Source organism: Ambystoma mexicanum, chromosome 1q (genome assembly GCF_040938575.1).
Source record: "Ambystoma mexicanum isolate Mex_15411 chromosome 1q, UKY_AmexF1_1, whole genome shotgun sequence".
Lineage (NCBI taxonomy): Eukaryota > Metazoa > Chordata > Amphibia > Caudata > Ambystomatidae > Ambystoma > Ambystoma mexicanum.
The window spans coordinates 1,255,454,587-1,255,470,835 of record NC_090922.1 but is presented as its reverse complement, the minus strand read 5'-3'; the positions used below and the strand labels follow the sequence as shown (position 1 = coordinate 1,255,470,835).

At 42.4% G+C, this 16,249-nt stretch overlaps 1 protein-coding gene across 1 annotated transcript in view; it reads right to left on the bottom strand.

Moving 5' to 3' along the window:
- Positions 1 to 16,249, bottom strand: part of LOC138545458 (cytochrome P450 2J2-like) — a 794,499-nt gene that overhangs the window by 406,917 nt on the left and 371,333 nt on the right. The window contains exon 4 of the mRNA XM_069642070.1: positions 3,004 to 3,164. Coding sequence (XP_069498171.1) covers positions 3,004 to 3,164 — 161 coding nt within the window. The remainder of the gene's footprint in view (positions 1 to 3,003; positions 3,165 to 16,249) is intronic.

Here is a 16,249-nt window from a genome sequence, read left to right as displayed (position 1 = left end):
TAGGCTGAACTACTGCAACAGCCTCTTTCTCAACCTGCCTTTCTCTACTCTCCGCCCACTGCCACTAATACAGAACAGGACTGTGAGACTTATTCTTGGCCTCAAGACCAGGGACGTATCTCTCCAGCACTGAAATCTCTCCACTGGCTCCCGGTGGCTGCAAGGATCAAGTTCAAGACCCTTTGCATTGTCCACAAGGCTTTCTGGGACTGGGGCCTGCACTACATCCAACGCTCTCTCCCAAAATGCCTTCCTTCTCGATCCCTTTGCTCAGCTACCTCCAATTCTTTAAGGATCAGCCACTATTCCAGGCAGATAGTGGGGGTAAATCCCTCTCCTCTGCAGGTGCCTCCCTCTGAAATGGCCTCCCTGGCCCTCCCAAGCTTGAGCTGGACCAGCTGAAGTTCCGGAAGCAGCTCAAAACTTTCCTTTTCTCCTCTGATTTCTCTCTCTCCCTTGCTAACCTACCTGTCTGCTGCGCTGACTAGTTACCTGGCTACCCTCGAGTCTCACTGGGTACCAGGCTCCTCCATGACCAGTCGCCCCTGCACTGCCTTTGGGCCTACCGTGCACTTAGGGCTGTAACTGCAACCCTACAGTCCCCTGCCTCCTTGCACTTACCCAGAGCCACACTGTCAAGGCAAAGTCTTGCAGTCCTTTACTGGATTAGTTGCAGAGGGCGGAGAGTAGAGGAAGAGAGTTTGAGAAAGAGGCTGCTGCAGACTGTTTAAGCTTACTAAAAAGCAAACCCAACACACAAGTTACACAGCCCTGGTCCAATTCTGTAGCCAATTCCTGTCTGTCTTTCTCATTTTCTTTGGAGAGGCATCGCCAATAGCTAGACTTGTATACTTTGGAGTTTCTGAGACTGGGTATTCCAGTATATATTGAACTTCTCCTATAACGTCCTTCTGGAAGCTACTTAATCTGTAGCTTCTGTAAGGAACGCATGGTATCAACAGTAAGATGAACACAAGTGTCCACAGTTCAAGGGTATTTATTGAACCTCAATTGGGTTTGAAAAACACCCATCTAATCCTAGATCTAAAGATGGGAGCAAGCTACGACCATCAAAACATAATAACTCAGTCCTAGTGGTGTCTTGTCAAAATAAAAGGGCCTATACTAATAAACCTATTTTCAATCCTTACCTCTAAATACAAATAGTGTGGGAAATATGTTATGCAAAAGAAAAGTGTTCAAGAAATCATATGTCAGGATATTCAAGCCATAGGCTTCCCTTCTGCACATTTTCAGCACGGCACAAGGTGGCACACTCGAGCTTAGCACAGTCTCTGGCTTCTCTGGCACGAGGGTGCAGTTCAAAACTTCAACATCATGGCATTCTACGCCAAAGTTTCTTTGCCATCCAAAGACTCTTCTTTCAGAGGGCCTGATGCAACAAACAAACAATAAAGTTCCTTTACTTTTAGTATTTCGCATGTACACAATGTTCTTAGAAAATTCACTATTCACCTTGGATCCCCCTGTGCCGGGCTCAGATCCACTTTAACAAAAAATCTTCAATTAGTGTCCCTCTGCCGGGCTCGGATAAATTTATTTACTTTAACACAAACTTGCTTCAGCACAAAGCTTTCAATTGATCTCCCTCTGCCGGGCTCGGACCAACTTCATATACTTTGCCATAAACTTTCTTTACTGTATCAACTTCAAAGACTTTCGACTGTGCACAGGATTTTCGCGTTGCAGGGCCACTTTGATTCACAATTCTTTGCCTTTCTTTTACTTTTGCCACCTCTCAGCTGGATACCTTAGAGAGACCTTTGAATGCGCGCACTCGTGGTGCAGTGCTGGACCAATCTGTCAAAGGTGTCTTATCTTGGTTTCAAAGTTCAATCACTCATCTGCAGCTCAACTTTACTCGCCTTGGTTGCCACACGCATTGCAAACAATGTTCGTTCCAGCGCTCGACATAGAATGTTGCCACTTGCAACCTTGGCTTCAACACAGACTGGTCTTGTATAGTTCTCCCCAACTCACCGGCTGTATTGATTTCGCTTTGGCATTGCTTTGTTCTTGGAGCCAAGGAAAGTACCACGGCAGCTGGCCATTCTCCCCGCCTTGATTATCAACGAGGAAGGGCCCCGTTTACTTCTGACACACAATGCAGGATTCTTCTTCCTGGTCTTCCACTTTCTGTTCTCGAGGTTTCACGAAAGTGACAGTTCCTTGTCAAAAAGGTCAAGGGAACATTCCACCTTGCAACCCCCTTCTGTCTTGCCGTCTTTCTTCTCTTGTTAAACTGTCATCTTCAAACTGCTGTTTCCTCATGTGCTTTGCCTCACTCTGAGTGTACTCTCATGCTCTGCCTTTTATCCATGTGGGGAAGTGTAATGGAAGTCAAGTGTGTGTGATGGTCAGTAACTGCCTGACCTCGGCTGACCATTGTATTGGCACATGTCGGGTATACCACTCAGGTGTTAGTCTGTTTTCTCTCATAGCAGGCTGTCCATGAGAAAGTGTTCGTATTGTAAAAGGGGTGGGGGGCCGGGGTGTTGAGATCCCGAAAGTCCTAAATATCCTACCTGGAAGGATGGGGTAAAGTTGTTATAAGGAAGGGGATGCTGCGTCTCACCACCCGGCATCCCACTCCCACTTCCCGAAGACCCCTCATCCAATTGATCCTCCCGCGCTGGTCTACCCCCAGGAACTGGATCCAAAATCGATGGGTGTGTCCTGGCCACCTGAATGACAGATCCCCGGGGACTAGTTCGCGAGACACCTTTTGGTTTCTCACACTTCTCTGCCACACATGAATAGCATTCGCTATACACTTCCATTCCCGCCAACATGCCTGCGATGGGAATACATGATTCAGTGTCTCAGGATTACTGGTTTACTACCTTCCTTTGAGGTTGCCTGAAAATGTGGGATCCGTCGCCCTTTTTATCAAAAATAGCCTGTACACTGTATCCAACATTTGAGCGTAAAAGAAACCACCAAAACTGAAAATATACAAAACAAGAAAGAATACCAACTTACCTGGGATGAAACGCTCACTTCAAGCCTCAGTGTCTCATCTAATAAATGAAGTAAATCCTGGAACTCAGGATCCTGATAATCAAAACGCTCCCCAAATGTGATAGAACAGATGACATTGGAAACACTACTGTTGATCTGAAAGTGAGGGTCAAATGGCTGTCCTGTAAGAAATGCAAATACATGGAGGTCAGATTGTATCCAACAGCGTGTGATGTAAAAGTCAGTGTGCACACATTTCATCCATTGAATGCATGCAACATGACATAATTATGGGGAACACAGTTTCAAATAAACAATCACGCAACGCCTCATCGTGATCATTCGACAAATAACCCAAACAAATAAAATCACTCAATTAATACATACTATTCAATTAGGTTTCTTTCAAACCTGGAAACCATATTCTAATGATCCATTAATAACACATTTATACAGAAATCCGAAAAGAACACAAGCTGTTTACATATACTGAGATTTTATGTTATAATTAATACAATAAATAAAATGATTCTATGAATACAAGCATATTCTATCAAGTATGTATATATGATTTAGATTATTAAATAGGTATTTACACAGCTATCAATCTCTCGCTAATAACACAATCATGACAAGATGCAGATCATCACACTAAAACCTCCAAACACACTGTGGAAAATTAATCAAATTGTAAGCAGTAAACCATGAGCAAAATCACATGTAGGGGACAACCTCTTCACTAAAGGTACCTCATAAACATTCATAAAATGGCAATCATTTAATGAACAGAGTATAGATAGTGTGATGTTTTAAACAGTACTGTGCCACATCACAGCGTATAAATCCAGGGTGTGTTAGTACTGTTTGTGATGTATATATTACATCATATTTACATTTTTATATAAAAACAGCAACCGATAGACAAAGTGACAGTGTTCACACATATGAAGGCAGTAAATTGCGCAACTTCTACAGTATTTCTATATACATGTTCACTTGTATTGATCCAGAGTAGGGATGTGTTCATGCACCTTGTCTTCAGGAAGAAAACATATAGGCTAATCTAGTAGTTCTAGGCTAGCTGTAGAGCTGGGGCTAGTTAAAGTAGCCAGCTCTGAGGTGCGTTACAATATTCCCACAGAGTACCAAACCGCTGGTCTATGCCGGGGGAGGCGCCCCCTAAGAAGTTCAGGTGGATTGTTTAGCAATGTCCTATGCCTGAACCACAGGCGTTTCGGCTCCTTGGTGAAATGCCTTCATCTGGGGCTCTGGGTTTGTTTCTCTGGAGGAAAACAAAGCAGGGGGGGGTAGGAGAGAGAAAAGGGAAAGTGAGACTTGAACTTTGTCTCTGGGCGTTGCAATGTGCATTGAAAAAACCCTGCTACTGCATGGCTAGAAGGCTGTGCAGTGTAGGGGGTACTCTAAAAATGTTTTCATACCAGAGCCATCTAGCCATGCAGTAGCAGGGATTTTACAATGCACATTTCAACGCCCAGAGACTAAGTTCAAGTCTCACTTTCCCTTTTCTCTCTCCTACCCCCCTTCCTGCTTTTTTTTCCTCCAGAGAAACAAACCCAGATGCCAAGATGAAGGCTTTTCACCAAGGAGCCGAAACAAGTGTGGTTCAAGCATAAGACTTTGCCAAACAATCCACCTGAACTTCTTAGCGGGCGCCTCCCCCTGGCATAGACCAGTGGTTTGGTACTCTGTGGGAATATTTTAACCCAACTCAGAGCTGGCTACTTTAACTAGCCCCAGCTTTACAGCTAGCCTAGAACTACTAGATTAGCCTGTATTTTTTCTTCCTGAAGACAAGGAGCATGACCACATCCCTACTTTGGATCAATACAAGGGAACATGTATATAGAAATACTGTAGAAGTTGCGCAGATTACTGCCTTCATATGTGTGAACACTGTCACTTTGTCTTTCGGTTGTTGTTTTTCTATAAAAACGTAAATATGCTGTAATATTTACCTCACAAACAGTACTAAAACACCCTGGGTTTAAACGCTGTGATGTGGCCTAGTATTGTTTAAAACATCACACTATCTAAACTCTGTTCATTTGTTGAAATGTGAATATGATAGATTTAAATCCAGCCAGAGGACTGGACCTGCTAAATAAAAGCATTTTATTTCTGAGTACGAAAGTAACGTCTCAAGATATGTGTATGGAATCTAAATCCAGAGTAAAATTACCCTACTAGCGGATACTCAGCTTACTCTTGAAGCACTAATAGACAATGATAACTGATACAGCACAGTAAACACTCCAATTAAGGTTAGAGTGTAAAACATTTGACATGTGGTTGGAGCCCCCCTTTTGTTCTCTACTTTGCTCTAGCTCTATTTCCTTCCACATAATTAGGGCTATCCCTTTCGTTACCTAAAATGGCAATCAGTCAATAATAGAGACATGCAATTAATTTGCTGTAGCGCAGGCAGGTTTGCTGAATAACAAAGGCACTTGCTTCAAGCCAAAATGACAATTCTTAGATGTAATATTTTACACCTATAAGTGTAGGATAACTGCCTTATATAATAGGAGCAGGTCTGGCTCCAGGAATTTTCAGCTGGGCGGGCCAGGTGTGTGATCAGAGGGCCCAACTTCCATTGGGTGTGGGTGTAGGAGTACCAAAAACAAAGTGTTGCCGTTGAGCAAGATTTCTCAGATCCGTGATCCAGCAAAAAATGTCCTCCCAAATCTGAAAAACACAGTTAGACTGCTTTAAAAGGTGCCGAAATCTGGATTCAAGCCCAGGTTTGTTCGAACCAGGGGTGACACAAGACTACTTGAATGTCTGATACAGATCCTTGGTAAGATTGCACTCAGTTGCAGATTTAAGGCAAAGGGATTCTTGGGTCAGACTGACAGATGGCCCGGGGAAGTTGGGGTATGGGTGTGGAGCTGATGGCTGAAACTGGCTAAAACTCAATGGGGACACAACAGAGATCTTGGTGGTGGGTCCTTCGGCTTCCCCTCGTGGCTCTCTTGGTTCTCTTTCCCCTTCACAGCTCTGGTCTTCTGCTTTCTGGCCTTTGGAGCTAGGCCCCTGTCCTGTACCTGGCCCAGTAACTAGAAACTTGGGATTTCTGTTTTCAGAATCCCTTTCGGCTATAGCCCAAGCCAGCTAAGTATGTAAATCTGGCTATTTCCAAATTAAGGTACTAAAAAAAGTTCCTTTTCTCCCAGAGAACTCACGCCCTCTGGTAGTGTCGTCCTTGGTACTAAGCCGGCTCGACTATTGTAACTCTCTGTTCCTTGCCCAGCCAGTTTATATCATCCACCGGCTTAAGCTGCTGTAGAATTCAGAGGCCACTAACACTGCCTATGGGGCACATATTTCCCCAGTCTTGCGGTTTTTACACTGGTTGACAGTGCAGAAGCAGATTATTTTTAAATCCATCTGAACTGTCCAACGCACCTTTTTTGGCGGGGACCAGAATTGCTGCAGGGGAAAATTTAACACTATGGGCCTGATCATGACTTTGGCGGTAACTCTTAAATCCGGCGGTCGCGTTATTACCGCCGGATTTAAGGGTCCGCCAAATCAGGACTTCGGCGGATTTCGCCCCAGCTCTTGGCTGGGGGGAAATCTGCCAAAAATGTGCGCTATTACCGCCGGCAGTAAGAGGGCGAATTTTCCCCATTGAGCCCAATGGGGAATGGGGCATTCCCGAATGGGCTCAATGGGGAATGGGGAATTACATTACTGCCGAACTCGTGATGCGGCGCTATTAGCGCCGCGGAGGTCGGCGGTAGGGCTAATACCACCGGCGGTAATACCGCCGGCGTTACCGCCAAAGTCGTGATCAGGCCCTATGTACCTGGACGCTCACTATGATCTGAGAGAGCTCGATTGCTGATCTTCCCTCGGTTTGAACGCGCCCGAATGGGCGGCCGGTCCTTCTCAGTTGCTGAGGCCAAGCTATAGAACGCTCTATTAGTCATGATTCTGGCTACCCCGGACGTCTTCAGCTTCCGCTGCCTGTTAAAAACCTTTCTGTTTTAAATATCCTTTCATCCTGATGTCCTTCAGCGCCATAAGGCTTTTGCCAACAAAACACATTAACATAAAACATAACATAACATGACTGTTACTACTGCTACAAATGTTACATGTTTTTTAAGTTGTCTCCAAGTTGTATTTTAAGTTTTTCTGCTATTCACGTTGAGTGTTTATGCGCATGACTCTAGCTGGAAACAGCCTAGTGACCTCCCCAGGTTTTGCTGGCATAGTGATTTGCCCAGGATCACTCAATTTCTCAAAGTGGAAACTCTGATCTCTCCTTCCATTCCCTCATCCCTTTTGAAATCAAATGATATATGATTTGATGTGGCACAAGTGTTTCTAGGCATGACAAGACAAGGGGGGGAACCAAAGGGAGGACAAAATAACAATCTTACTAGGCCTTGTGTCATTTAGATTGTGCAAGTGTGGGGAAGAGGGAAGGGGAGAAATGCCAGGGGGGAGGGAAGGGTCAGAGAGCATTTATCTCGCAAGTGCAGCCAGTGGGTGGCTCATAAGTGCAGAGAGAAGGGACTGTGAGGTTGAAGATACAGACCCTTAAGTGCTAGGGAGCCCGGAGGCAGTGTGAGGGCAACTAGACATGCAGGAGCCTGGGCCCGAGTTCAGAAGGTGACCAGGTGACCGGTGCGCAGAGCAGTCAGATGCATCAGCAGAGGAGAGGAAGAGAGAAAGCAGAAGCAAAAAGGAAGGTCTTGAGTTGCTTCCAGAACCAGAGGTGGTTCTGCTCAAGTTTGCAAGAGACAGGGAGGCTGTTCTAGGGGGAGGCCCCCAGCCGAGGAGATAGATCTGTCCCCAACTCTCTACTTGGGGAAGCGTCTTACCCTCAGAGAGTTGGAGGTGGATGAGCGGAGAGCTCGAGAAGGAAGATGTTTTGGAAGAGAAAGTTGGAGGTAGAGTGCTCCCAGAAAGCCTTGTGGACAATGTGGAGGGTCTTGAACTTGATCCTTGCAGCCAAATGCTCTCCAGTACCCCTTCCAAAGTCTCCAGCTCTCTTCTTGCCTCTGCTCCTTTGTTTCCTTCCATAAGCTGCTTCACTACTTTAACCTTCCATTGGCTACTCACTTTAGCTTCCAACTTCTTCCCCATATCCATAAGGAAAACTATCGTCAAAGCATGAAAAATAAAAACTGTACACTGCAGACCCCCAAACAAGAGCCTGCAAGATGAATCCCAATTAATCATGCCCTTAGAATAAAAGTTGTGTACGTGTTTTTCAAAAAAATACTATAATTGAGCTATAAAGAACAGTACAGAGCACAAGAGAAGCAGGAAAATTGTGTGCCAATATCAATCTACCTGTCTTCCGTTCTCATTTGGTCTCCCATTTCTATTCAATCCACTCCTTCACCTTTCATTCCCAGATCACCTTCCATAAGTCCCCCTTGACCTCCCTTCCCATTTACCACCGCGCCCACCTACCTCACCCAATCCCATCTTCTTCTTGGCCTGGCTGAGGGGAATTGGGGATGATGCCTCCTCCAGGGCTGAGCAATGACGCCAGTCCTTATTCCATCTCAGATGGTGTGCCCTCAACAATACTTCTCTGAACACTGTGGCTATTTCCAGCAGACCACAGAGGAGGTGCTTGTGGTCCTGCCATATTGTTGTGAAACACAGATGCCGTCCCCGTCCAGAATACAGAAGCAAGGAATAGGACATTGTTTTTCTTATAAAAATTTTGAAGCACACCATTTTATCCTTTGTTGCAATTTAGCAGCACATTTAAAATGAGTTGAGAGTGCAAAGGCGTGCTAGCATGAAGGAGAGAGAGCTAGGGCGGGGAGCAGGAACAGTAATTAGACAGTGCAGGTTGATGGGTTTCCGGCCTTCTGGTATCATTCCTGGTGGGTTGTAGCAGGTATGAGGGGCGCTGTGTCCCTGCTATCCCTAGAAGTCATTGTCTGGCACATACTGTTTATAATATGCAATCGTCCATTAGGGCGTCTTGTTCGACATCTTTACTTTGATTTACTATTGAATGTCACAATTTTGTTCAATAAATGTAAGCCATATATTTTCCAAAGGAAGATGTGTGTGGGTGTGTCTCTTTGGCGGGCCTTGACCCTTGCACTGCCCATCTGTTAATCCATGAATGTGGCTTTCCAACATCTCATTATCGAGACTTGCTTATGAGATGCAGATTGAACATATTACCAACTAAAGAGATTATGTTACGCAGAAAGCAGATTAACCCACATGTCGCTTTTGCAAAAAGGAGCCAAAAATAGAGACTATAAAGCATCTTGTGGTAACATGTCCAGGATTGAGTGAATGTAGAGCAAACTTTTTGGGTGCTTATGCTGAGACATATGAACTGACAACTGAAGAGGAATGGTGGGAGGGGCTGAAGACTGCTGAAAAAACAGGAGTGACGATTGCAGCTTTAAAATTTATGGAGTCAATCATCAAAGATTAACTGGGTAAATTTAACTGTGAAAACTACGAATACTTTGAAAGATCTTAATTTGAATTTATTTTGCCGGTACTGAGGAATGAGTTTCTTTTTCGAATTTCTTGATGTATGAAACAGGATGATGTTAAAGGTTTAAAATGCGTTAACCAATAAAACATTATACATAAAAAAATAAAATGTGGCTTTTTTTGGAATAGCTCATACTGAAAACTGAATCACCTCTAAGGGCACCTAATTTTGGCAAGTAAAGCACATTAAGATTACATTATTTGCCCAGGATAAGACATTTTAGGGGTGGTTAATAGTGATAGCATTGAATGCAAAAGCATCGAATGGAAAAGCCTCGAAAAAAAATGCATCAAAAATGCTTTTTTTCCCCTTGTTTTTTTAATGGGGGCCCCCCAAACCCCTGTTTTTTTTAACCCTTAAACCCCATTTTAATAAAACAAAACTTTACCTACAAAAAAAATGCATTTTTTCGACGTTTTTGCATTCGATGCTTTCGCATTGGATGTATTGTATTCGATGGACTCACCGGACACCTTTAGGGGTAAAGCCAGAATTTGAGACTAGCCTGAAGTTTAGGTATTTAACTACACATCATGGAAGCTCGTATAAACATGTGCTGAAGTTTGGTTTTGATTACATAAATAATTCTCAATTTTATACATATTACTTTAAAAATGCACAAGTAACATGATAATAAAAGCTATCTATTAATTACCACCCCTAAAATTCCAACAATATATTTTCTACCAAATGTACATAAGGCATTTGAAACAATTCCAGAAGGAAGGCCAATAGTAAGTGGTATCGGCTGGGAAACCAAAACATTTTCCAAATATATTGATGCTATTATTGCTAGGGAGGCATCTAAACGTTCAGCCTATTTGAGGGAAACCATGCATCTCTTACAGATTTTGGAGAATTTTAAATGGGAGGATGAGTACATTTTTGTGACAATTGATGTAAAGGCCCTGTACACTTCAATCCAACATGATATGGCGCTAAGAACAATTGACTGTACATATGCGAAACAATTTGCTTCATACCTTTTGCATATAATGATTGTAAAAGATATGTTGAAGTTTACACTTGGAAACAATGCCTTCTTGTTTAACAAGAACTTGTACAGACAAACCAAGGGGGTGGCGATGGCAGCGAATCATGCACCATCATTGGCAAACCTTTTAATGGGAGTCTTTGGAAATGAATATGTCTATTCTCACAACATGTACAGAATCAAGAATCAAATTGTGGACAATATTTATTGATGATGTTTTTTTTTAATTTGGCAAGGAAGTGTTCTGTGTTTGAAGGATTTCGTCAATGATCTTATTGTTAATTACTTTGGCATTCAATTCACATGTAATAGTCATGCAACAGAGATAGACTTCCTAGATATTAGTTTATACATCAAAGGTAACAGGATCATGTCACAAACGTACAGAAATCCTACGGAAATTTACTCAGTTTTGTTAGCAACGAGCTGTCCTAAACTTAGTGTTATTAACAATATCCCAACCAGGACAGGGGTTATGCAGTGGATATTGTAAAGAAATCTAGAGAGAAAAGTAGATTAATGACTCGAGTAAATCTACTCAAACCAAAAGACAGGGTCCAGACAGACAAGTGGAAAAAGGTGAGAATGGTCACCAAATTTTCAACAGATGCAAGCAAATTGTACAACATCCTGCACAAGCATTGGAAAATATTGACCTTTGACTCGGATCTAGTGAACTATATAGAAGACAGACCAAATGTAGCATATACCAAAACACTGACTTTGAAAGATGCATTAAGCTCATCATTCATGCAACCTTTACAATAAACACAGACATGGCTACATCACAATCTGTTGGATTTCTTTAAATGTGGGAACTGTAGTATGTGCCAATACACACTGGAATGCAGAGGTTTGAAAATCAACATCGATGAGGAAGTGATTATCACAGAATTCATGAACTGTAGAAGTAAATTTGTGGTGTATGCCATCATTTGTGTATGTGGCCTAATCTATATGGGAAGTACAATACGTGAACTGTGGAAAAGAATTAGAGAGCATGTCAATAGTTGCACAAGGAAGATATAAGATTGCCATTGGGTGAACATTGGAAGGATTGTCACCAGATGGATGATAAGGCAGGAATTAAGTTTATAGGCCTAAAAACCCTCCAAAGAAATTCAAGGGGTGGTGATAGACAGAGCTTCGGAGAATGGAAGCAAACATTATTTGCAAATATAGAACCGTGTTGAAGGGCCTAAACTCGACCATGAAATGGGGGTGTTTTTTTAAAGCTCAGATTGTACAGACTCTGTGTGACTAGGGTGTTCAATTCAGGCAATGACCTGAGGGTTGCTAATAGGAATAGATTTCTAACACTTGCCGTGCACAGGAGCCCTTGGAGGTTGTGGAAGGTTAAGATTATAGGCATTGTTAATTATTTGAGCGTCCACCAACAAGACCCATTTAACATAGTTTTTCTGGTATATATAGAACACTCAGAGTGATATATAGCCCAGTGAGCAACAAGATTAAGAATTTCCAACCTGATTTGTATATGTAGAATTTCATTTTTCAGGGGCAAGAAAATGGACACACTTGGGGTCCTTAGTGTTTGAGGTCTTAAATGCAAGGTCAGAATCACCATGTTGAGGTGTGTATCTAGGAGCTTGACTTCTCAGGCAATAGAAAGGACTAAATTACGTTCCTCACAGATTGAGGCCAGTATCACAAAAATAAGATTTCATCATATTGCAAGAATGTTGTGTAGTATGGAAATTATGACGGGGGCTCAATGGCGCCTTTGTAATACTGGCTTGGCACGTGTCTGATCCTAATACAATCAGTTAAATATTTGGAATACAACCAGATTATTTGAACAAATGTTCAAACACAAAGCCTCTTTTGGGCTTGTGTGGATATTTGTGAAGTAGGGCCAGAATCAAATGGTGCTCTCGTGCCGTCTGTACAACTGCAGAAATTTGAATATAATATCATCTTTTGGTAAGAGTAGTGGGATAGGGAGATAAGTACTATGTTATTTGGAATATAACCAGGCTACTTTAAATAATAGATAAAAAAAGCCCCTTTTAGGGTTGTGTTGATATATGGTAATTTGGAGCATGTCCTAGGCAGTGACGCACCATACTTTAGACTTTAAATTGAGCCCAGAACAAAATGGTCCTCTCACGTTGTGCGGAACACTGCATTATGTGAACGAAGAAGCAATAAAGGTAAGAGTAATGGGAGAGGGATGCTAGTCAAAATTGCTGCAAAGAAGGAGAGCGGATGAGATCATTGTGGCTTAGTTGTCGTTAGTGTAATGGGGATATTTGTTAATTGAAGATTTCAGAGTGTACCCATGCTAGTGAAAATAATGTGCTAGCATAGAATGGGGCAATAGACTAAACGGACTGACCATAGGAATTGAATTTTAGGAATGGCGAACAAGAAATCTATCCTGAAACAAATTGGATATTATGGAAATCGGAATCGTGACAAAGGCGCTGAGCGATTAGGTAAGGATTGAAGTTAATTCATTACTTATAAACATAGGAAGGAGAAAGGCAACATCAAGTGTGACTTGGAGATGTGTATTCTTTTTTGATTGCGTTACAAGAAGTGTGGTAAAAAAGGTGAAGATTACTGAATTACACACAACAGTGTTTGAAATTAGAAAGCAGTAGGTAAGAATCTTTGGGATTCCGAATATAGTGTTATGAATCAACAAGTATGGTATCTAATTTAAAATTCTGTTTGATTTATGATAGAATGGGAAATTGACAGAAGAACGAGAATTAGGAAGACTACGAAATAAACATCTTCAGAACGAATTGGAACACTACTAGGAGCAGTCCTAACGGTAATCAGTGCTTGCATATTAAAATCTAATTGGAGCAAACGATTGACAAATTACAATGTAGGTGAACACATCAGGTTAACACCAGTAACTAATTGATTATACACTGAGTGTTGGTGGTGGACCCTGGAATGGTTTAGGGTTAAGAGGGTTAAACACATACATAAGCAAGGGTATTTTTAAAGATGATTCTGACTTCTATTTGGATTGTAAGGAATTGAATAGTTTTGGACTAATATTGGAACTGTAACTTATGTTGTGATACATCGCTGGTCAGCCATTGGTCTGTATACAATTTTTTACTTAATTTTGTTGGTTTTGAAAATGTTATTATTTTGTGGAATTTTGTGGAATGTAGAGCCCTGATGAAGACTAGTGTGCAAAACGTCGAAACACGTGTTGGCAATATCCACAGGATGAAATTAAATAACATTTAATTAACAAATCTAAATTGATGTTTGTTTGATCTCAAACTGTTATCAGGTGTCATTTTCAATAATAATTAATTAATTATTGGGTACTGGCGCTGGGGTTGAAACACATTACATTTGATGATAAACAAACCTGACAATGTATACATCATTGTAGAAATGTGTTGATGAAAAAGAATAAGTGCATCATTTTGTACTGAATTCAAAATAGCATGGAGGAACCACTCTTGTTTGCATGTTTTTGCAAAAAATCCCCTTTGGGCAATTATAATGGTTTGCAGCAGGTACTGGAAAGGCATATAGTAAAACACAGGCAAAATCACCTTTTCTCGTTACTTTTCCACCATGTGTCTGGAAACGATTTTGGGAGACATCTACAAGGGATTCCTTTGGAATCTGTCTGCTTATGCCAATAAACTTGCAAACATAGGGGTTTGGGAAAAAGGGGCGTGAAAATGCTGCTTTTCCAAGTCCTTTTTGCTTTTACCACTCTACAAGACTTTGAAAACGAACCCTTTGATTGTAGTTTTATTTTCTCCATCCTAAATGGAAACCTACAAGCTCCAGCATGGAAATGAATGAGAACTTACAAAAAATCTCATACAGATGTTAGGTAATATTTCCACAGAGCTGGTAAATCTTCCTTTCCTGGTTCAACCCCAGAACATTTTGCTTTTCTAGTGGGATATTTTTCATTAATACCTCAGTGAGTGGGAACCTTTTTCCACACTCACCTAATCTTTAACTCTTTTTATGGGTGTCATTTTTAAGACTCTCCACAGTGTCTTTTTAAAGTTATCATGTTTAACAACTTATTGGCAATAAGTGCCTGTTGTTGCTGGGGTGCCCTAGGGGCTCCCCATTTAACTTTCTTGTGCTAACCTTGAGTGAACTACAGTTCCCAAGGGTAGAAAGGATCTTTGGATCCCTTTTACATTTTGTTAGGTGAAACCAGCACACCCCACCTTATGTGTATCTCCTTTCACATTAAAACTGTAACAATTATGTTACAGTGACAAGCTTACCTTTAATGGCTAGCGGCAGTGATACCTTTTACTAATTTGGTGCACCTTTACCGCGGGCTGTGATCACAGCTGCAGTAAAGGCACCTAAGGGTGCTCATTTTACCAAAATGGCCCCTGTCTTCTTTTTCTCCCATTTTAGTGTTTCTTGTCGTTTCTTGTTCCTTCCCCTGACATCCAGGGCGGAAATTCCTTTGTGTGAGTTTTGTCTTCGGCGGGAGTCCCCTGGAAACCCCACCCAGGCTCCAGTCAGTCTGTAAGCACAGGAAGTGGGGGAGGAGTCCAAAACTTCCCCATCCTTTGTCTTATGCCTTGCTTCAATTGGGCCAAATCCCAGTGGGGGGCTGGCTGTCCTGATTGGACAACCAGACGCCCCTTTCTTGTAAAATGCAGGGAGAGAATGCAGAGGTTGTGCTGTAATTCCTGATAAATACTGGAAACCTGGAAGCTGAAGTCATGTCGACCACTGGAACATGAAACCGAAGAGGATGACGAAGGAAAAGCGGCGGAGACTATTTACAGCGACCGGAAATCCTGCTGTGTTACCCGAGCCTGCGGCAGCCCTTCCTTCCAATCGACCTGGGGACTCTGAAAACAACGACCCGAACCCAGAGCCTGGTGAGACCCACTAGACTCAAGAAGACCTGCATTTTGAGCCATCCCACGGGTTGCTGTGACCCTGCGTTCTTGCAATACCCCAATACCCTGGACCTCCTGCCACAGTGCGGTGCACGGTCTTCTGAATTCCGAATCTCGCTGAAACTTCGTGGGCATCTTGGTGTATCTCCAGAGACACAAATCAAGTCCATAAAGTCCCCTCACAACAGTACTGGACCTTTAAAATGATGAGAATTCAATCGCGATATTCTGTCTTCTCCTGTGCTCCTTGAAAAGGCACCATATCCGCAGAACCGCATTCAGCCGCAAGAGAAATCTTGCCTTTAGCCTTCTTCATCGATCCCTTCTGCAAAGTCCCTTCTGAAGTTTTATGTTCAGTCTCCAGAAAAAGGAATCCACTGACCGGGTATTTGGCTACAGTCCCTGGAGTTCTCCTGCTGCAATCTCTTCTTCATTGCTGATGTACTGTGTTGGCTTGGGTATATACTTATCTTAAGCCTTTTGGGATTTCTGTGTAGACCTTGGGTGTTTTCTGTGATTGGGAGGTCCCTCGTCCAGTGCACCCAGTCCCACTGATAGAATCCTGCTGGGGTGTCTTCTGTGAAGCCCCTGGACCCGCTTCTAACTCTAAAAGTAAAGTACTCACCTGTTTGCCCAATTTTCCTAAGGAACTCTGACTTTTGCTACCAAAGAACTTCTTCTAACACTGCCTGTTGGTCACTAGTCCTAATGACCCCCCTTCTGCCACTGAGAACACTCATGCTTCAAGAATAAGGGAAAGACTTTGAAGGGATTGGGACTTCTGCCTAGAAAAGAAATCAAGTGTTTTACTTACTTGTTACGAGATGGTTGGTAACTGTAATTCTAAGAGTGAACAGTTACAAAAGT